The sequence below is a fragment of the Pogona vitticeps genome, chromosome 3, assembly GCF_051106095.1.
Source record: "Pogona vitticeps strain Pit_001003342236 chromosome 3, PviZW2.1, whole genome shotgun sequence".
NCBI classification, from domain to species: Eukaryota; Metazoa; Chordata; class Lepidosauria; order Squamata; family Agamidae; genus Pogona; species Pogona vitticeps.
Window position 1 is genome coordinate 238075334 of NC_135785.1, and position 23190 is coordinate 238098523.

Consider the following 23190-nt stretch of genomic DNA (forward strand, 5'->3'; position numbering starts at 1 on the left):
AAAACAATTTTTGCACCCTCCCATCCCCATTTATTTCCCACGACCTTCTCTGTAAGAAAGGAATATCATATGGGAAGGGATTTTGAATTGACCCCCTGTATGTCACACTACCTGTTATGATCAGGGATGCAAGCTCTGTGATGCTATGTTATGACTGGCCCCAAATTATACTACTGATTCTTCTAGCCATATGTTGGATGGAATCAGATAATAAGTTACAGCTAGAACAGGCCTGTTGAATCAGTGGGATTTGTTGAGTCAACAGCTACATAAGTTCTGTTGATTTAGTGGGCCTATTCTAGTTGCCATTAACTACTGAATTTCAAATAAGAAATAATCTAGATTGCTCAGATTGTTGGTCAGTAGCTTTCTAGGATGGAATGGGGATTTGAGATTAACTGAGATTTTCTTAAATGGTGTGACTAGCTGGTGTATAGAATGTTAAAATATGAATTGTTAATAGTATTGTCGGTTTGTTGTTGATGGTCTAAAATGAAGAAGAAGAAAGAAAGAAAATTGCCACTGAATTTCAAGCTATTGTTTATCATGATTTACGGCAGCTATCCATTCTCCACCGACTCTAGGATTTGAGAGCATTCGTTGCAAAGTGAGGCCTGACCCATATTTAAGGTATACATTGTTACTAAGTGGTGGCCTCACTCTTCTCCTCTGGAGTGAAGATGTATACACTTGAAACAGTATTACCAATGTGGATTAGCATTACATGTAATACCATATTTTTCTGTGTATAAGATGGTACTTTTTCCTAAAATCATTACACTAAAAATTGAGGGGTGCCTTTTACACAGAAGTAAGCTGAGATACCAACATGAATTTGACCAAACTCCAGGAGGTAGTGGAAGACTCGAGGACCTGGCATGCTCTGGTCCATGGGGTCACAAAGAGTTGGACACGACTTAACAACTAAACAACAACAAGCTGAGATAGCTGAGGAGAGAACAAAATGGCACATCCCTTGCATCTGTAAACAGGCTTCCTTCAGTCATGAGGCTTAGCTTCCTACAGTCAGGAGACTTTGCTTCCTCCAATCAGGAGCCTTATGGAACTAACATCAGCTGATGCTGTACAAACCAATTGGAACACACCTCGTTGGAGGTGGAGCATGTAGGCTCAGATTCAAAAGGTAAAGGTAAAGGTTCCCCTTGACAATTTTTGTCCAGTCGTGTCCGACTCTAGGGGTGGCGCTCATCCCGCTCTTCAAGCCATAGAGCCAGCGTTTTGTCCGAAGACAATCTTTCCGTGGTCACATGGCCAGTGTGATTTAGGTAAACACGGAACGCTGTTTACCTTCCCACCGAAGTGGTCCCTATTTATCTACTTGCATTTGCATGCTTTCAAACCACTAGGTTGGCGGGAGCTGGGACAAGCAACGGGCGCTCACTCCGTCACGTGGATTCGATCTTACGACTGCTTGGTCTTCTGACCCTGCAGCACAGGCTTCTGCGGTTTAGCCCACAGCGCCACCACGTCCCCTCAGATTCAAAAGGGACCCCTAATGTCCAAACGTTCTGAGCCCAGAGGCTGAATACTCAAAGCTAAGTTTTCTTAATTATGGGGTTAGAAAAGGGGGGTGTCATATAAACGGGAGTGTGTTATAAGCGGGAAAATGTGGTACTTAAAGTTAGTGTGGGTCTCTAGATATATGCAGTTCTATAGTCAAATTCACTGACTGACAAACTGAATGAAATCATTCAGAATGAACTCATACGTTGGGACAAATAGGTATTTTCATGAGTGTGTTCTCATGTGAATTCCACCTGTGTACATAAAATATTATATTTAGCTTTTATAGGAAGGGTAAAATGTATGGATTTTGAGGCCAAGGCAATTTCTGTATTTTTATTACCAGTTTATAAATTATTAGATCAGTTCTCTCTGGAAATATTTTGATAACCTCACCAACCATTTAGTTGCCTCAGCCAAAGGCTGATGGTTCTTCTGCTCCTTAAAAAAAATCCTAGCAACACTAACCTGCAGAGCATTTGAATTTGTAAGCTCATAAAGATACAGGTGCGATCACTGAAATTGAGCCTATAAAATATAGAGCAAGGTCCTTCCCATACTTTAACATTTAGACGGCAGCATAAAACTGCTTTTTTAGGGAGTCCTTCCACAATCACCCTGTTTCAGTTAATGCCTCGTGTCCTGCCTGTCACAGAGATTATGTGCCTTTGGATGCCAATTGTTTTATTTCTTTGGCTTTTTATTTATAATTTTACTGATCTATGTTTGTTTGTTTTATCATTCTGTAAACCACCCACAATAATGCACTGCGCTAATGGGGTGGTATACAAATAAAATAAAATAAATAACAAGTTTCCAGCAGTTGTACTATATAAACCATTTACACTAAGCAGTTTCATTACAATGTCAGAGACTGCACCCTTAATACTGTTCCCCAGAAGCTAGTGTATTGCAGTACTTGTGTATAAGGTGGTTTCTGTGACATTGATTTCAGCTGTCATACTATATGCCATGTTCACTCAGAAGCAAGCCCCCAGCTACAATCAATGGGTTTACTTCCTGTAGTGTTGCAATGAGGATCCAGGTGAACACATGAATAGGCCTTTAGTTTATTCAGCAAGGGGACTTGAAGTAATAGAAAGTCATCTTCTGTCAGAGGTTGGATGCCAACATAGCTATGCTTCCTTTCATGTGACAGGTCTAAACAGGAATGTTGTAAGCCATCCAAACTAGTTTTCCAGATACTTCAACCAACACATTCTTTTCTTTCCTATGCTATCTTTCCCATTTATTTAACCATGAAAAAGAGCTGTAGTGATTTTTTTTTCATATCTCATTGCACAACTGAAGCATTCTAGATCCCTGCATTTTGTGTGTTCCATGATTTCTGGGTCTTTGTTTTCTGTAACTCTTCTTCATTGGCCGCCCTCTCAGTCCGTAGTATCCAGTGACAAATTCACATTCCAAATGTTTCAACCTAACAAGACATAAGTCCAGTTGCCTCAGCTTCCAGATAACCGCACCTGGATGACTGAAAATCTTCACAGATACATCACATTCCAAATGTTTCTTAATCAAAAATAAATAAATAAATGTGTGCTGTCAAGTTGATTCTGATTCATGACAACTGTTTCTAGCTACTTTTAGGTAGAGAACACACAGAAGTGGTTTACCATTCCTTTCTTCTGGGGGTCCCCTGGGACTGTGCAGCTTGTCTAAGGCCCTAGAGTGTGGCTCTTCTCCCAGAAGGCACAGTGGAGAATTGAGTTCCCATCTCTGGCTCTGCCAAATATCTAAACCAATAAAATGATGGATCACGACAGCTCATCTTTCAAGGTAAAATAAATTAGAGTTACTACAGGAAAGAGAAGAAAATATACAGTATTGCCAGTGCACTTCACAATTTTATTTTGTTTTGGATCACTAAGTGAAATTTTCTTGCGCTGATTACTTTTTACTGGTTTTCCTGACCCTGGTTATCTTAACAGTTTTGACTTTGTTCATTACTTACTTAATTGAACATATTGAGAAACCATTGCATGCCAATTAAATTGTCAGCTAGTAATATTATATCATCCGCTATTGGAAGTTCTTCGTAACATTTCAATGAACAATGATACTGTCATTTGAATCAACAAGTACTTCTCTAAGCAGGTTCTTGGGATAAAAATTTAAAAGCAGTAGTGAGAGTCTACATCCCTCTCATCTTCATATGTCTATGTCCTCTGTCATCTGATCTTCCACTTTTACTGCTTTTTTTTTTACTCTGAGTGCATAGGAAGTCATTTCTTTAAAAATAATTCCATTTAGTTAACCGGTTGAACTGTGGCAAAGGCTTTGTTGAAGTCAATACAGCAAACATATATGTTTACATTCAGGTCACAACATCTGTCTCCAGTGCAGATGTGCAGAATATTGCTTCCCTGGTTCCCAAACCAACTATTAATCCAAATTGTGTGTTTCCTGGCCTTCTTTTAAATTCTACTCTGTATTATATTTAAGAAAAGCTTAAACAAATGGGTGATAAAGGTTACTGTTCTCTAGTCAATGCAAGCTGTGCCATGTTCCATTCTTGGTAATGTAGTAAAGGTGATTCTCAACCAAATCTCTGGTGTGATTCCTGTTTTTTAGATTTTATTGTTCACTAAGTCCAGTTCAGTGTGGACAGTGCAGTATGGGAAGGGATCTGAATCACACCTACTCATATTTCTCTTGGACACAGTTCATTCAAAATGTAATTGTTTTAGCAGAAATCTATATGCATATACACAAACAGATTGTGTATAAAGAGTCATTACTTAAAAGCTGTGTAGGCAGAAAAGTGATCAATAAACACTGCTAATGGATAAAAAAATGAAGTGTTTGCAATTATATGCAAATACCGCTTGAACATACATAGTGAAAAAAATCTGACATGAGGACAACGGGTTTTGCCTTTATCTTCATTTCCATGCATTCATTTATATGTGGAATGAACATTTATAGAATGTCTTTGGTTATATATCCAAGCTTCTTGACTAAGCTATTTCTGGACTGCACCTTTTTCTGTCCAGGGATGAACAACAAGCTATTTTGAGCTTTTCACTCCTTATTATCTTCAAATGTGACATTGCTTTTGTAGCCTTTTTGATAATATCTCTCAGAATCCCATAGCTAGCAAGTGGCCATGGGGAAGAGCCCAAGGCACAGTGATTAAACTGCAGTACCGCAGTCAAGACTCTGCTTGCAACCTGAATTCAATCCCAATGGATTCAGACAGACAGCTCAAGGTTGGCTCAGCCTTCCATCCTTCCTAGGTTGATAAAATGAGTACTCAGCTCTGTAGGGGGCAAAGTGTTGTTTGCATAATTATGTTGAAAACTGCCCAGAGAGTGCTTTAGCACTATGAGGCAGTATATAATTTAAAACAACAACAACGTGGGCAACTCTAGTCCAGGAAATAACTTTTCCATGTTCTGCTCTTAACATATTTTCAGTCAGTTCACTATAAGGATAACACAGTGTCATTTCCCTGTCTCCAAGCAAACCCTAGTATCAAAAAGGCTCTAGCTTTCTGCTTGACAGCAAGTTGAAGCCCTTCCTTGCACCAAATCCACTGATAGCTGGGCAAGTGAATGTGAATGTGCCATTTGAAAGAAAGTACTATTACCAAGAAGAACAATTGTTCCTATATGGGATTCCTCAAACTCCTTCAGATGCACACAAGAGCTTTGGTGTTCTCAGCATGATGTTTTAACTTTGTTTTTGACAGAAATTCTGCAATTTGGCTTGGTTTTCTTTAAAACACACAACATTGTACAAGGAGACTATTTTAAAAAAAAAACACAAGACCAGAGCTCTCTTTGAGAAACAGAATTGATTGTGCTGTTTTGGGGGGAGGTAGGTGGGGTAGATGCTTTGCCCGAAATAAGGAAACAATATATATCATCAAAGTTATGTTTATGTCATTGGAATTGCGCAGTTTTCTTTGTCCCATGCACGACTAATGCATTGAAATTGATGATTGAGAGCAGACTGCTTTACTGTGCCTATATACCTGGGAGGAAGCTTCATTAAACACCGCGGGACTTACATTGAGCTAACATGCAGGGGCTGGTTCTGTGAGGCTTTTGTTTGAATCACATGGATGGCAGATAACAGGAAAACTGAACATAGCGATTTCCATTTTTTTAATGTCAGAATAAAAAAATTCAAACAAAATGGTCAATATCCTGCTCTGTAAAGGTATACAGGAGTAAACCCGAACCAGCATGAGAAATAATTAATTTAAACTAAAAGAAAGCTTCTTATGTTTACCCTTTCAGGCTCTAAGGTTCCCTACTGGGCTCCCTTGCCCTGGGGAAGACTTTGGACAGAGCAGTCCCGGTCTGGAGAGCAATTTGGAACTATTAAAGCCTCCCTCTCGCCATCCCAACATCAGGCTTCCCTGGAGTAAGGAGTCTTGAAACCTGAAAGGAGGGGGATAGGAAGCTTTTGGTTGATTTGAATTAATTATTTCTGGCAACGGATCCAGTTTACGTGGAGTAACTTTATGTCAACAGGATTCTTCTAATGTAATGTTTTTTTCAAAATGCCCATAAAATACACACACAGTCCAAAAAAAATCTACATCAGGGAAATTATTTTCCATAACGTTATTCCTGTTGCCAAGTTACACAAGTAAATGTACCATAGTGATAAGCCACCACTTACTATGAAAGACTAGGGTTCCATAGTGAAAACTGAACTTCATACTAATTGTTATTGAATGGTAGAAATCTAACCTGCTTCAGTATGACAGCAGTTATGTCTTGATGAAATCTCTTGATGAAATGTTAACTATGGCAGGTTTTTAAAGAAATGGGAGTGCCTGACCACCTTATCTTCCTCCTGAGAATCTATATGTGGGACAGGAAGCAACAGTTAGAACTGGATATGGAACAACTGATTGGTTTAAAATTGGGAAAGGAGTACGACAAGGCTGTATATTGTCTCCCTGCTTATTTAACTTATATGCAGAATACAGCATGCAAAAGGTAGGACTGGATGAATCCCAAGCCAGAATTAAGATTGCTGGAAGAAATATCAACAACCTCAGATATGCAGATGATACCACTCTGATGGCAGAAAGTGAGGAAGAATTAAAGTACCTCTTAATGAGGCTGAAAGAGGAGAGTGCCAAAAATGGTCTGAAGTTCAACATCAAAAAACTAAGATCATGGCCACTGGTCCCATCACCTCCTGGCAAATAGAAGGGAAAGATATGGAGGCAGTGACAGATTTTACTTTCTTGGGCTTCGTGATCACTGCAGATGGTGACAGCAGACACAAAACAAAAAGACCTGCTTCTTGGGAGGAAAGCGATGTCAAACCTAGATACAGTGGACCCTTGACTTACAGACAGCTTGACTTACAGACTTTTTGACTTACAGACTTCTCTGGCCGCAAAATTTAGGTTTGACTTGCAGACTGAGATTTGACTTACAGACCAGAAAAAAACCAAAATGGAATAAAAACGGCCTGTTACGGGATTAATCGGTTTTCAATGCACTGTAGGTCAATGGAGACTTGACTTACAGACTTTTTGACTTGAGAACCGCCTTCCAATACGGTTTAAGTTCTCAAGTCAAGACCCCACTGTAGCATCTTGAAAAGCAGAGACATCAGCTTGCCAACAAAGGTCTGCATAGTCAAAGATATGGTTTTTCCAGTGGCAATGTATGGAAGTGATAGCTGGACCATAAAGAAGGCTGACCACTGAAGAATTGATGCTTTTGAATTGTGGTGCTGGAGGAGACTCTTGAGAGCCCCCTGGACTGCAAGCAGATCAAATCTATTCATTCTAAAGGAAATCAAGCCTAAGTGCTCACTGGAAGGCCAGATCCTGAAGCTGAGGCTTCAATACTTTGGCCATCTCATGAGAAGAGAAGACTCCCTGGAAAAGATCCTGATGTTGGGAAAGTGTGAAGGCAAGAGGAGAAGGGGACGACAGAGGACAAGATGGTTGGATAGTGGCATCAAAGCTACCAGAATGAGTTTGGCCAAACTCTGGGAGGCAGTGGAAGACAGGAGGGCCTGGTGTGCTCTGGTCCATGGGGTCATGAAGAGTCGGATGCGACTAAACAACTTTAGGCTGCTATTCAGCTTCCTTCCTTCCATTTGTGCTTGCCCATCCAGTGCCCAGTACATCTTTTTCTCTATCCTACTGTCAGCTCCTACTTCATCTACACCAGTGGTCTCCAACCTTGGGCCTCCAGATGTTCTTGGACTTCAACTCCCAGAAATCCTGGCCAGCAGAGATGATGGTGAAGGCTCCTGGGAGTTGTAATCCAAGAACATCTAGAGGCTCAAGGTTGGGGACCACTGATCTACACAATAGATTGAAGGCTGGCCAGCTCTCCCAGCTAATATAGCCAGTAGGCCTCCTCCTCTTTGTTTTGATTTCTGTTGTTCAGTTGACTTTGTTCTTCACAGTTCTTCTTTATTTGATTTCCTAAACAATGTTATGGGCAATTAAGGTGGTCCAAAGGTGATTAGTGTAGCAAACTAATTTCCTTTGATCTATAGGCTGGAAAAGATATGTTTGCAAGATCAAAGTGTACTGTTCTTCTGTAGCACTTATGTTTTGCAAGCCAATAAGCAACACAATTCAACCTGAAGGATGCAGGGACTTCTAGCATGCGCAACGTGCTTCACTCACCTCAGGGTGCTCATACACATCTGAGACTCAGAGTAAAAGGACAACATTATTTTGGCAATGTGTGCTCTTTTTTTAAGTACATAACCCAAAACACTGAAATCCATCTGCAAATTCCAAAGAATGTCAAAATAACTTCTAGGAGTTTAAAATATTCTTGCCATTTACCAGTTACAAAGGTTTCCATGTCCTTAATGATACAGAATTTTGGAGGTCACTCATTCATGGGGTCTCCATGAGTTGGAGGCAACATGATGATACATAACAGCAAGAAACTTATCCTAGTTTTTCTGACCTGGATTAATGTGCTGTTATTTACAGACCTCATGGTTCAGGATGAGTGAATTTTTAGATGTCCATATCCCTGAGTGGTTTTGCCAGTCTTCAACTGATCTACCATCTGTAACTGTTCCTGGTGTGCTCAAACTTGATCATGGTTCCACTTACATTAGTGTCATCTCTGTTAGACTGCAGGAACATACTCTACATTTGATGATGTAGGATGCAGCTGTGAACATTTTGAATGGAGCAGAGTGCTGGGAACCTGTGATCCCTTTATTGTATCAGTTGCACTGGCTTACCATTTTTCCCTAGTGCTGTTTCCATTCAAGCTGCTGGTTCTTCTTTTAAAGGCCTAAACAGCTGGAGACCAGTCTATTTAATGGACATATCCCTATGAACCTGCCTGTGTTTTAGACTGAGCTACGGCTCATCTCATGGTGTGTACTGTGGCCTTCAGAGGGACAATTGACAACCCACAAGAAGGGTTTCTTTGTTTTGATGCATTTGTCTGTCTCTCCTTTTGTAATCTATTTTGAACAAATTCTTTCTGAAGGTGAAAACATGGACTAAATACTTTTCTATGAATAAGAATGGATAGAGGGGAAAACAGAAAGGAAGGCTAAAGATAAGAAGAATGGAGGGGGAAACAGTCAGCCACAAAATAATAACTTAATTAAGTGAAAGTTGATTTTGCACTGAGAAAAAAAAAGACAAACATGCCTTGTGTATGTGAGTATTCCTGGAATTAAACATAACAATTATATTTTTAAAGAATGTCTAGCTGAATTTCAAGAGTTAGTGTCAGGGGACAAGGCCCACGTTAATGTCATGGTATGGCTTGGACATAGAATGATGTATTCCATCTAAGAAATGTTCGGCATTTTGATTTATTTTTGTGGATAGCATTAGAGAAAAAAATTGCCAGAAGTAACTGTGAGGAATGGCAGATAGAGACAAAGACACAATTATGGGAAACTGTGACTTTATCATGCTAACTGTTTGTCATGCTAGCTTAAGATACCATAGTTTGAAATGATACTGGGCATAATTTGGACGGAAATATGTCAACAACTGCTTTTCTTAGCAAGAAAATTAGGCACGTTTCCCTTCATTTTCAGACAAGACTTAAGGAGTTTGCTTACTAGGTTTTGATTTCATTTTGAGGCAAATGTGACATTGGACACCTTTCTAGCCTTTAAAGGTACCAACTCTTTGAGCTATTTCAAAAGCCTAACAACTAAAGTAAGAAATGAGTGGGTTGCTTTTAAAGCACTAAATTCTGTAGGGCAGTCCTCTATATTTCTTATCCTCAACACTGGTCACTACAGTTCCCTACTTCTGCTCCCACATGCATTGTTTCTTTCGTCTCTGTTGCTTATTTCTCATTTTGCCAGTCAAGGTGTTACCATGCTCAGCTTGTGGACAGAAAAGTAGGGAGACTTTTAATAATAACCACCACCCCCTCCCCAATTTTGTTTAAAAAAACATCTTTCTGTCTGTACTGGAGTACATTTTTGATACCTCTACTAAATGTACCAAGGCTTTCAGTCTTAAACTGCCTGATGTAAGAAACAGAACCTAGCCACTCCCATCAATGGAAGATTTATTTCTCATGAATTCATTTTATGCTACTGTTCTTCCTAACAATGTGCTGAAGAAGCAGATTGTGCAATCCTCAGCATCAATCCCAAGCTCAGGCTCCTCATTTAAATGCAATTTGTGAGAAATTTCAGCAACTTGTTTCAGAAATAAGTCCTAGGATCTTGCAGAATAAGTTTCGAAGGATGCTTTGTATGTATGTGTTTCTTTTCTTCCGTAGAAACAGCGTCCCTGTATTAGCCAATACTGCTATCCCTTAGATTTTAGGTCTAGAAGAAAATGTCATGCCAATTGACTATACATTCCCCCATGCCTACTTCCTCTGGCCCACTTATAATAGCTTTAATAACCTTGCCACACATCATTTCCTAGGGATTAACAGCCATTTGTAATTTAATGGTCTGAGGCTGTACCTCGGGCTGTCAGCTCCTCCAAGTTGCTCATTAATCCTAGCTACCCAGTCTGCTGCAGAGAGAATTCCTTACCTCTTCAGTCTGCTTTACTAGCCACATTCTGCTTCATGGCCTCATAACTCTGCATAGATTCACTGGAGTCATCGTGCTCCAGTCTTTTCACGGTAATGCTTTCAAAAAGGTCCACATGTTGGACATTTTTTGGCACAGTCCTACATTTTGATTTCTATTTTTGTTCATGAAAAAGTTCTGCAGAGAACCTCAGTGAAATAAGTACTTGAGTTCAATCAAGGATGCATCAAGTTGTGATCCATCAGGCTGAACGACCTAACCAGCCATACAAGCAGCAGCTGACACAGTTTGTCAAGCTTCCAGCAGGCAATATTATATGGGCAGGGGCTTGCACTGGGCTCAGAGGATGTGCCGACCTAATTTGAGCACACACAAAAACTGTTTGTAGTTTAAACAGTTGAAACAGTCTTGTACCCTGGAGTTCATTCTCGATGTTACTGTTCTGAACAAGATGCTTCTAATTTTGGCTTGCTGCTGAGTGAAAAATCTGTACATTGTTGTGGGCAGAAATTTAAATAACCTGGAATACCAACAAAGAATTATTGATCAACATCAGAGCTTGAAAATTTATTTGGGGTGGGGGAAATATTCTGGAATATTCAAGAATGTTCAGCCAACATGACCAGTTTTCTTTTCATCATTCATGATACTGTTCCCCAACCCTAACGTTTCCTGTAATGGTCAAATATTTCAGTGTTTTATCTGAAGGAAAGAAGACTTCAGATTGCATCACAGAGACAATAGGGTGGGAAGAGTTTTATTGCCAAGTGAGATCTTGGAAAATTGCTGAATGATATTAGTTTTAGCCTTTTCAGGTGCACCTGCACATGGATTTACTCTCCTGTTTGATCTGCTCTGAGGACAGGCTGTGGACACTCCTTTTCCTGCACAATGTATATTTCCCATCACAAACTAGTGGGTCTCTTATGCATGCTTAGCCATAGCTTTTTGGATTCTTGTCACAGTCTATTGCTTTGGGGGCTGGGCTTTAGGATCGCTCCCTTTTTGTATGGTTCCACCATGTGCAATCTCTGGGGTCAAATGAAGGAGAATGGCTTAGGCTGATGATATTGGGAAATTGAAAGCTTCCGTGGAAAAGGGGAGACATGAGAGGATGGGACGGCATCTCTCTCTTTTGTTTTTATCCTCTTTTCTTTCCCTTTAAAAGGGGCAGATTGGGGTGCTTGAGGTGCAGTGTGCTTCCCTGGCCCAAATCCACCTAACCCTTGCCTATGAATGCAAGAATCACACCAAATGGCATACCACACCTCTACGTGACCTTAAGGAACCTTATATAGTCCAATCCAGGCTGCTCTAATTTTACCCTCTAATTGCAGCCTTATATTTCTTTTCTTTGTTTTTTTCTAGTGGCTTCCCCCCCCCCCCAACATGTTATACAACCTTATATTGTTGGCCTTGAATTCTGTTCTGATGGATCTGGATTTAATTTTTATCTCAATTAAAGGACAGAATTCTCAATGTCCTCTCCATTTGCACTGTATGTGGGAAGTGTTACAAAAATAAATATTCATATGAAGATACGTACGTTTATGGTTTGCCTCAGTTTTCACTAAAATGAAGCAATTTAGTTGTCCCTAGCTTGGAGGCAGTTTCTGTATTAGACTCTGAATGTAGAATTGACTGCACATTTCCACTAAAATATGATAAGGAGAGGCATGAATTAAATTCCATATAATAGGTCTGATACTGTAGCAACCTCCATGTCTAATCTGAGTACTGCTGGTATTTTATGCACTGACTTCCTAATAATGAAGTGGTATTCTGGCAATGATCATTAACGTTACAACCGCAGTAAGTGAACGTTTCATCAAACAAAAAAAGCTAACCGCAGACGTTTGATGTGGAAATCTTGCTTTTCACAGGAGAAGGTCTTCAAAGTGACTGCATGTTCATTATATTGCTGTACCTTTTGAACCAGGTCATTCTCCTACAACAGTTCTTTGTAATAAAAATGAACTGTGTCCCATTGTATTCAAAGAGGGGAGGAAATTAGAATACAATCCTGAACTGCTGGTGTTGAGGCCTAAAGCAAATCAAGAGGGCATGTTGGTGCATGGCTGCTAGCCTGCACTGACAGGGCAGGTTGCTGCCTCTGGAAGGGACATCATAGGACTGGCTTGGATTGATGTGGGTTGGAACTGTGATCCATTTTCCCCAGAGGTCCAGAATGACTGGCTCCAAGCTTCCATACCTGTTTTAATTTTTCCTTAGATGTAATTTCAGTTTAGTTTCTACATTAACATTAAGGGTAGCAAAGCTAATAAATGAAGGACCCGGGACTAATTCCTCAGTTTTGCCTGTCTCTGACACATTAATCAATCAGCCAGAGACAAAGAGATCCAATAAATATTTGTTTATTTTCAGCTGAAAGCAAGCAAATAGGTGTATCGCCCCCTTATTTGTCACCTTTCTGGAGTGACTTAAGCCTCTTGGGGCTCCCTAGCAAGCCAAAAAGCAGTCTCAGGGAGCAGAGCTCTGTCTCCCTGGGACTGTATTGTCACAACATCGAACTGGAAGTCCGCAAATACATTTCTTTCAGGTTTGCTGAAAGAATTCTTTCCAACTCAACACCTTGTGTATATTTTAATATCTTGTGATCTTTTTAAACTATTACTTTAGTTGTAAACTTGAAAGCTGTTTTAGCAGAAGGAATATCAAAGCAGCAGGTTTAAAAGAAAAAAATGTTGAACACATTATTACAATCCTTATCATTCTAATTATATTTCTGTTTAAAGTGCATAAATTGGTAAGTGCTGTACAAATATTTTAAAATATTACAAGGCTTGTTTATAATCTAACAATTCTGGGACTGGATTTATTTTATTTTACTTCCTTCCTTCCTTCCTTCCTTCCTTCCTTCCTTCCTTCCTTCCTTCCTTCCTTACTTACTTACTTACTTACTTACTTACTTACTTACTTACTTACTTACTTACTTACTTACTTACTTACTTACTTACTTAGGAACTCATACAGTATATCACTTTTCCAAAGTGAGTGGGGTCCAGGCACACTGGACTGTGTTTTGCAATACCTGCAGTGAACAGGATCACTGATCATGCTGATTATGATCAGGAGGTGTTAGGAACTGTAATCTGGAGAAAAGTATATAGTTTCTCAGGAACTCATTTATTACTCTTTTATTACACGTAGTTAAATGGACTGCCACTGTACTAGAAGTAATGCAAAAGTTAAAGAAGACATGGCTATACGTACATGTTTGTAGTCTAATAAATTATACTATCTAGCAGTTATTCTTCTCAGAAAGATTTATATTCACATATATACTTGTGAGCCATAACACAGGAACAAGGTATAGATTTCTGGATATAAATCAACAAAAGCAGAGAGATGTTGCAGGCATGCTTTATGGGTGACTTGTGTGATAAAACACTAAATATAAAATATAGTCCACAGTAAAGACAATTTTTTTGGAAATTGGAAAAGCATCAACAGTTTAATTTCTTAAGCATGCAATTAACACAAGGTATTACAGATTTTATGTTTTTGACAAGTGTATAATAAAAATAATGGGTTATGGTGAAGTTAGGAAACTTACATAATCTTTGGTGGGGACTAGAGATGGGGATGAATCACCATTTTGGCGATTCATCCTGCTTTGTGATCCATCAAAGTTGACGAATCACGTAGTATGAAGCTCTCCCCATGAACTGACAAAGCACGAATTTATTTGTCGATTTGTGGGGAGAGGTTAGATGCTAGAGGCTGTCTAAAAAAGCACCTGACACCCCCCGCCAAAGTGACCCCCAACCACTGCCACTGCACCACCACCCTCCTCACCACCGCGCCCCCTACCACTGTCACTATCACAACGGCTGACCACCACTGTGGCCTGCAGCAAGAGACACTGGCTGCCCTTTGCAAAGATGGCAGGTGCAGCTTCATTTACAGTAGGGAAGCTGCAGCCTCCATCTTTGCAAAGAGCACACTGGATTCCCCTATGGCAAGCCATAGCGGCAGAGGCCATCACAGCAGATGGTGATGGGTGACAGCGGTGCCAGATGATGTCACCAGCTAAGGGACAAATCTTTAATGAATCCGTGATTTTTTAATGAATATCGTGATCCATTTTTTTTATTCGTGCCCATGTCTAGTGGGGACATTTTACCATCCCAAAAGAATTTTCAGTGTATCTCAGGTTGCTAATTTGCAGTGTTTCTCAGAAGAGTAAAATATCCCCAAACAAACCTGAATGTTTGTGGTTTGAGATAGTGCTTCCATAAATCAGTTTTTATTTCAGAAACTATATTAGGTCTTCCTCGCCCTCCTCCCCGTGTGTTAACTTTGGATGGATTTACTAGCTCAGTGGCCAAAACCCAATAGATTTCTTGAGGTTTCCTGCACTAGGTCTTTTTGGTTTTCAGATCAAAATCTTAAATTGGTTCCCTGGACCAGAGTTCACTGGAACATTTTTGCCCCCAAGACATTACATTGGTTTGGACAGTAAAGCATTCCAGTGGCCTATTTTATGACTTAGCCTCTCTGTGTATTGTAAACAGCTGATACTTACAGATTTTGATTGCCACAGTGCAGGCAACAACATCCTGGAAGAGTGTGTTGCAGGTCTCCATCTTGTAAATCCTATAGTGAAAATTCTTCTTCCCAGTACTTTTTCAAAAAAAGTCCATTTGTCAGAATTGTTTTAATATACTTCTTGGTATTTTACCACTCCGACGCACAGGAAAAAGGCACATGCTTTTAAGGTTATTGTGTCTGTCACAAACTTTCTCATGGGAGGGGAGAGAGATCATCGTTTTCTTAACACATGTTGAATCAAATGATATTGATTCTTGACAGATTTGTGTGAATTTATCCACACTGCAAAGCTATATCAGTTTGATTCCCCTTTAGCAGCCATAGCTCCGTTATGTGTTATCTGCAATCTGTAGTTTGATTACAAACCTCTAATTCTCCACTATAGAGCAAGGAAAATGCACTGGAATTCTCTCACAAAGGCTCATCAAACTACAATCCCTAATGGTTTCCATAAGATGCAACCATGGCAGTTACAGGGCAGTCAGACCGCTATTACTTTTGCAAAGTAACTGTGCATGTGCTATCAAGTCACGTTTGACATATGTTTATTGTAAGGTTTTAGAGATAGATAAGATACTCAAGGAGTCATTGCCACCCCTCAGAGAGTTTCTATCATAGAATAGTGATTTGAACTACGGTATGTTTCCTGAATCGTACTGTGACCCTCTGCTTATTATATGTCACATTGGCACTCATAATGAAAACAAACGATTTATAATAAAGCACCTCTGCTTGTGATCAAAACAGTGTCAAAATGACCTTGGGTTGATCTGAGGTTTTGTAACTGAGCAAACTAGTTATCTTCTCCTTCCCTTAGAGCTCCTGCGATTGTGAGAATGTTATTGCGGTGAGACAGTGTTCAGACAATTACAAAAACTATTGAAGACACCTGGGTATGGATTTTTAAAAGTGGAAATGGATTTAGTATTAATACATACAGAGACAATGCACTTCAGTACAGAACCGATGTGGTTGGATTGTAGCATTTGGGACAGGCCATTATTTCCCACACACCCTTCATGCACAGTTGACAAAAAGAATACCAAGGGTGTAACACAAGATATTAATGCTCATTGTTTTTCATTCTCTTTCAGAAATTGAAGCAAAGGAGGCCTGCGACTGGTTACGAGCTTCAGGGTTCCCCCAATATGCACAATTATATGAAGGTAAGTATGGCAGGAGGACGGGTACTATAATAGCCTGTAAACCTCAAAGGTCAGAAAATTATATTTTAAAACATACTAATTACTTCTCAACAGCCAAGTCATTCTTACTCTTATTATTGTTCCAGCAACACAAGTCATTACTTTCCAGTTCCCTCTAGTGGCTATATCTGATATTACACCTTGGAAAGGAATAGAATACTTTCATTGCCACTTAAACTTCATGAGGAAATGGCATAAAACCTGAAAAAAGGTTCTGCATTTTAAACACAATTTAAAACTAACTTTTGGAGTAATTAGATGCTACTCATTACATTTAAAAAAGGGACGTGGTGGCACTGCAGGCTAAACCACAGAAGCCTGTGCTGCAGGGTCAGAAGACCAAGCAGTCGTAAGATCGAATCCACGTGACGGAGTGAGCTCCCATCGCATGTCCCAGCTCCCGCCAACCTAGCGGTTCGAAAGCATGTAAATGCAAGTAGATAAATAGGGACCACTTCGGTGGGATGGTAACAGCGTTCTGTGTCTAAGTCGCACTGGCCATGTGACCACAGAAGATTGTCTTCGGACAAACGCTGGCTCTATGGCTTGGAAACGGGGATGAGCACCGCCCCCTAGAGTCGAACACGACTGGACAAAAATTGTCAAGGGGAACCTTTACCTTTACCTTTTACCATTACATTTAAGTTATAAATACGTAAGAATACCTTAGCTAAGATTTAATCCCCAAAAGGCTCTGTTACTTAACTACAGAACCAAATGCAATTGAAAGTTCAGGATACCTTTTCTCTGGATGGCATGGCATTACCTCTGAAAATATCAGGTGCTCTGGAGTCCTGCTTTGCTACTGGATTAGGTCTCTTGCTGCAGAGCCAGCGGTTGGAAGTTTGATTATCCACTGTGCTTGCTTGACAGGACCTAGACTTAATAAAGGGTCCCTTTCAGCTCTGTAGTTCTAAGATTATATTGCATGTAGCTGGATAACTCAGTGGTTGATGAATGTAGCTGCTGTGAACAGGAGTGCCTTTGCATAACATTGGCTAGTGAAGCCATTTTGTTGGAAAAGGCAAAATTGGCCATTCCCACAATTGCTGTAATCACATCCTGTTTAAATTATAATAGTGTGGGACTGCTTTCATAAAATATTTCCAAACTCAGTCTCCTTTTAAAGCTAGCATGTGTTTTCTGTTCCACCAACAAATGCTTCTTTTGCAGATTCCCAGTTTCCTGTTGACATCAGTGCCGTAAAGAAAGATCATGACTTTCTTGACAAGGATCTTGTAGAACCTCTTTGTAGGTAAAGTCTTTCTCCCTTTTGGCACTATCATTTTAATACCTTTGTATTATTTTATCATGTCATAGCAGAGTAACAACATCTTTATTAAGCCAACCAAAGAAGTACCAAAAAAAGCAAGCTTTAAAGAACCCTGGATCTCTTCAGCAGACAAAATGTTACAAAAATAAATTGTGAGGAGGGAAGAATTTGTCTTCAGGTCATGGAGCAGAGTGGAATGGAGTGATAAAAGAGTATCAAACTAAGACTCGGGAGGCCTAGGTTCAGATCTCTGCTCCAGAATGGAAACATATCAGGGAATGCCAATGGAAAGCTCTGTTGTTGTTGTGTTGTTTAGTTGTTAAGTCGTGTCCGACTCTTCGTGACCCCATGGACCAGAGCACGCCAGGCCCTCCTGTCTTCCACTGCCTCCCGGAGTTTGGTCAAATTCATGTTGGTCGCTTCGATGACACTGTCCAGCCATCTCATCCTCTGTCATCCCCTTTCCTCTTGCCTTCACATTTTGCCAACATCAGGGTCTTTTCCAGGGAGTCTTTTTATGAGATGGCCAAAGTATTGAAACCTCAGCTTCAGGATCTGTGCTTCCAGTGAGCACTCAGGTTTGATTTCCTGTGATTTCACCACAACCTCCTCTCTCCTTTTTTGCGGCACAAATGTTATTTTGCCTTTTTGATTGAAGCTAAAATGTAGTCTTGCCTGATACCAATAGGGAGATGGAATAATAATTGTTCATTTGTCTCCCATTTCAGCAAATTGTCACTGGGTTTTCAAGTATCAACATTCTCTAGTAGAGGATTAATGCTGAGACAGGTAGTTTGCTGCTTTAACATTTGGCAAATTGTGGATTTATCATCATGATCATCATAATCTTAGAACCTAAGAGTCTGAATTCATGATAGAGCCGACAGTCAATTGTTTCATCCAGAATTTGGCAAGTTACAGTTACTGTTACTGTTTTGGGTTACAGTTCCCAGAATCCTGGCCAACAGTCCTGCTCCCATGCTGTCTGGGAAATTCTGGAAGCTCTGGTTTTACTCTGCACTAAAATCTTAAAAACAGAAGGCTGGTAAAGATTGTGTGAATAAGTCCTATTAAAAGGCTGCATTTTCCCACCTATTTCTGGTAAATGGAAGTATTTCAAATGTTGCATCAAAAGATCTGTAGAGAAGCCATCATCGTGTCCCTACAGGAAGGAACTGTACAGTTGCACAACTGCACTTGGGGTAGAAAACCTCCAGGAATACCAGCATCCATGGCCCTGGACTAATTTCTGACCCAGGCATGGCTTGGACTAGATTCTCTTAGCAGCTGCTCACCAACAGCTGCAGGGTGGGATCACAGGAAGTTAGGATTCAAACTAATTTTAAGTTGTCAGAAAATAACAGGGACATAGGGCAAAAGGTCACCCAAAAGGGCAAAAGGCCACCCAGAAGGCAATGCAATTTTAAGAGCTTTCACTGCACAATAACATTGTATTTAGTAAGTGTCGTGTAGCATGACAGAGGGACAAAAAGTCTGAAGGAAACAACATGTTCTAGGTCATTTTGCCATGAAAATGGACCCTTAGCTTTCTCCGCTGAGTTAAGGTAATGAACTTCATGGTACTCTATGGAAAATCTTCTGGAATTCTGGATTATTACAGTGCCCCTAAGTGAAAAGCATAATACTCCCCATGAACATTTAGTATGAACAGGTGAACGCATATGTGAATTGCGGCTTCTCTTGGCAAAATCATAAGCAAACAATCACCTCAATCCAGTTCCTTATTCATGTTGAAGTAGAACTTTGGTATGTCAGCTGCTCTTTTAAGGTCAGTTTAACTGACTGGGTGGTAGTTCTGTTTTTCTTCTTCCATTTTTAATGGTGTTTTAAATTGTGCTGGCTTTTATGATACATTGGCCAAAACCCTGTTGCATAGTTACAACAGTGGAAAGGAAATGATTTGATTTGCAGCAGCAAATTACTACCAATTACTGAATCCCCTTTTGGATTCCTCATCCTGTGTCAAGCCACCCAACATATGCATAATAAGGAACCCCCAATGGGGGGTTGTTGGTTAGCAGCAATTTGCCACTGTTAATTATGTCATTTCCCTTCCAACAGCATTAGACAATAGGATTTTACCCACTCTGTTCAAGATTTGGTTTTTAATTCCCTGTTTTAGTATTGTTAGCTGCCTTGATTGCCTTTTTTACTGAAAGAGGAAAGTCAAATTAAATATTTAGTTGTATACTTATAATAAGATTTTACATATCAATGACTATCATTACATCTTATATAACTGTGGGAAAGTTCTGGAATTTATAAGGAAAACCTAGGCCCAAAGCAAAGATGTAAAACTTTGGTTCTGAAAAGCAGAACCATCTAGAAACACAGTTTTTGCTGAAGTCTCCAGAGCCATCCAAAAAAGAGGAAGGGAGCTGCTAGAGAAATGCTGAAAACAAATTTGTACCAAGCCTATAAATGTGTACCACTGTATACACTAGCAGCCTTTGTGACAGGGTCCTACTGAACCCATTGCATTGTACTTCTGTACTTCCAAACAGGTATTTTATTTTAAATAAAATTATCTGCATTGAGATAGTATTTTTGTTTAAGACTCTTAAATTTTCTAACAAAACTGAATTCCTAGTTAAATTATGTGATTTACAAAATAGAATTTTGCATCATGTGTTGCATCTCTGACCACTGAGCTTCATGGGATAATCCCAGGCTCCAGAGAAGGGGAAATGTATTTCTTTCCACCATATATGCTATGTACCAGAATTTGGAAAAGCTACTCTTTTTCTACTGCAGCTCCCAGAATCCCAGCCAGTATGACCATTATTTTTCCACATCCATGTATTGAACCCAGAAAATCACATATAAAGGCAAATTATTCTCACATTGTTCAAAATAATCTTGTCTAATTTTTTTTCTAGTCTTTAACCTGAGAGGGAAATGTACTTCCATCGGTCACTCAGGTGTCAGTATAGTTGTCTATACTGCTGTCTCCTGATCCATTGATTGTGTTATTTAGAATAGTTTCTTATAAAGCCTTTAATCCTTCAGTTGAAATGTCCAGATAAAGTTTAGAAAAATCAAGGAACTATGATTTTAAGTACAAACCCATAAGAAATAATTCTCTGTTGCAAACTGGCAAAAATGTACAGTAGGGATTTAGAATACCTATGGTGATCTGAGAGTATGCGGCTCAGCACCCACACAGGAGTTCTGCAGGCACCATGCACTCCCCTCTCCCGCCTTCTCAGCACAACTGTCCAGTCACTGATTGAATGGCATGCTTCCCTCCTCTGCCTCCTCTGACAGGCATCCACTCAGACCAGGTGGTGGGATAGGGAAGCTTGCAGCGCTGCCTTTGAGTGGGAGCTACAAAGGAGGCGGAGGAGGAAAGTCTGTGGGAAGTCTCACTGAGGAGGAATAGAGGGAAGTGTGCTTCAACTGGGGAAAGGGTGGGAGTGCAGAGGAGGTGGGAGAAGGAAGTGTGTGACTGTTGCTGAACACCTATGTGGGTGCTGTGCCGAACTGCGATTCGTGCCCATCTCAATATTTTAGCCAAAATAGCTATTACTTATGCTGATTTAAGGGATTCTATGAGTTGTAGGGAAAAATAACATATCAAAGTGCTGATCTACACAAAACAGTAATATTTGATTCAGGTCTTGGGTACAAATATGACATTCCTGAAAGAAGGTTATCTCTCTTTGTTTCACAGAACTCTCATGATTATTGTACCATACTTTTTTCAGTGTCACAGGTGGAATACCTTGAAGGGTATTTAATTACTGCACCCATCATCTCTAATCAATATGTAGTTTCCCACCCCAGGTTTATAGTGTTACTGTAAAACATATTTGCTGGCCACAGCGCTTCTACCCTACCACTTGCAACTGTTTTAAAACAGTTTGCTGTCTCCAACTCTGAGTTTGGTTTTAGTTAATAAAAATTGGTTTTAAAAAGTTTCATGTTTTAAATCCCTCTGAAATGTCAATATGTTTATTAATTTTCATTGATTGTTACAGTAATGAAATATTAGAGGTTTCAGCGGAACCTTAGTATCTATTTAATAGAATTTTTCAATGTCTTCCTCAGTTTATTGCAAATTAATCAGATTCAGGGAAGGAATTAGTTAAATAGAGTCACATTTAACCTGAAATCTTATCTGGATGCCTATTTCTCATTATGGTGATGAATATCTATCTCAGTTTATCAACCTAATTGTTGAATAAATCTGGATTACTGAAGGAAGTGGTTTCCTGCATTGGTCTCATGTGTCGCTATTAGCTCTGCATGTCCCATTGTGTATTGTAGTTATTCACCGGTAGTTATTTAAAGTTCCCTTCCTAATGCTAATCTTTGCTTTCAGACGACTGAACACGCTGAACAAGTGTGCCTCAATGAAACTTGATGTGAACCTCCAAAGGAAAAAGGCAAGTAAACATGAATTCTGAAAAGTTTGTTCCTTGTATTGGGCCATGGCAATTTTTATTTCTCAAAATTAGAGCTAGAATTGATCTATCATTTTTTTCCATTGAACTTTAAATAGCACATAAAAACTAGTTCATAAAATGATGGAATCATAGAATTGCAGAGCAGGAACAGATCGCAGGGTCATGGTGTACAACTCTCCGGGAAAGCAGGAAGTAATTGTGGTTTACTGTGTCTTCAGCAGTGCTTTACAGTGTCCTACTTATATTTGAGGGACGTGGTGGCGCTGCGGGCTAAACCGCAGAAGCCTGTGCTACAGGGTCAGAAGCCCAAGCAGTCGTAAGATCGAATCCACGCAACGGAGTGAGCTCCCGTTGCTTTGTCCCAGCTCCTGCCAACCTAGCGGTTCGAAAGCATGCAAATGCAAGTAGATAAATAGGGACCACCTCGGTGGGAAGGTAACAGCCTTCCGTGTCTAAGTCGCACTGGCCATGTGACCACGGAAGATTGTCTTCGGACAAAAACGCTGGCTCTATGGCTTGGAAATGGGGATGAGCACCGCCCCCTAGAGTTGAACACGACTGGACAAAAATTGTTAAGGGGAACCTTTACCTTTACCTTTACCTTTATTTATATTTGAATAGTGAATCTTGACCTTCAAATTATCACCACCAACACTATTCATCGATGTATTTGCTATCCCACCTTTTACCCACTGACCCTTAGGTTCTCCTCCTTCCCCTTGGTCTTTCCAACAATCTGATAGGATAGGTCCAGCTGAGAAATTGTTTCTAGTTCTCGCTTCCACTGAGTTTCATGACTGAGTGAAAATCTGAACCCAGATATTGCAGATCTCAGTTCAAAACTAACCCACTAAACCACAATGGCTTTCTGCTCATGTCTTCCTCCCTGCTGTACTCTTTAGCTAATTAACAACCTGGGGTGGGGGCCTTAATTTGCATCCATAGCTGCAGGTGAGACTCTGTGTGATAACAGCAGACTTCTTCTCAAAATACAAGGGCAAAAACATTGTCTCCAACATGGTACTCTGAGTACCTTACCTTACAGTGTTATCCATTGTTGTGTGACCACAGGACACTATCCCCTGCCAAGTAAAATGGCAGTAAAATTTTCACTGTTTTGTGCTGATTTATGAAAATAAAGCTAACTCTGTTTACAACCCCCTTGTGTAACTCAGGCGTT

The 23190-nt window shown here is 40.0% G+C and overlaps 1 protein-coding gene across 3 annotated transcripts in view; it reads left to right on the top strand.

The window, feature by feature from the left end:
- STARD13 (StAR related lipid transfer domain containing 13) overlaps positions 1-23190 on the top strand; it is a 255721-nt gene that overhangs the window by 194012 nt on the left and 38519 nt on the right. For all 3 annotated transcript variants that reach the window (XM_072993776.2, XM_072993774.2, XM_072993773.2), the window contains 3 exons: positions 16197-16268; positions 17481-17562; positions 21926-21989. In XM_072993776.2, coding sequence (XP_072849877.2) covers positions 16197-16268; positions 17481-17562; positions 21926-21989 — 218 coding nt within the window. The remainder of the gene's footprint in view (positions 1-16196; positions 16269-17480; positions 17563-21925; positions 21990-23190) is intronic.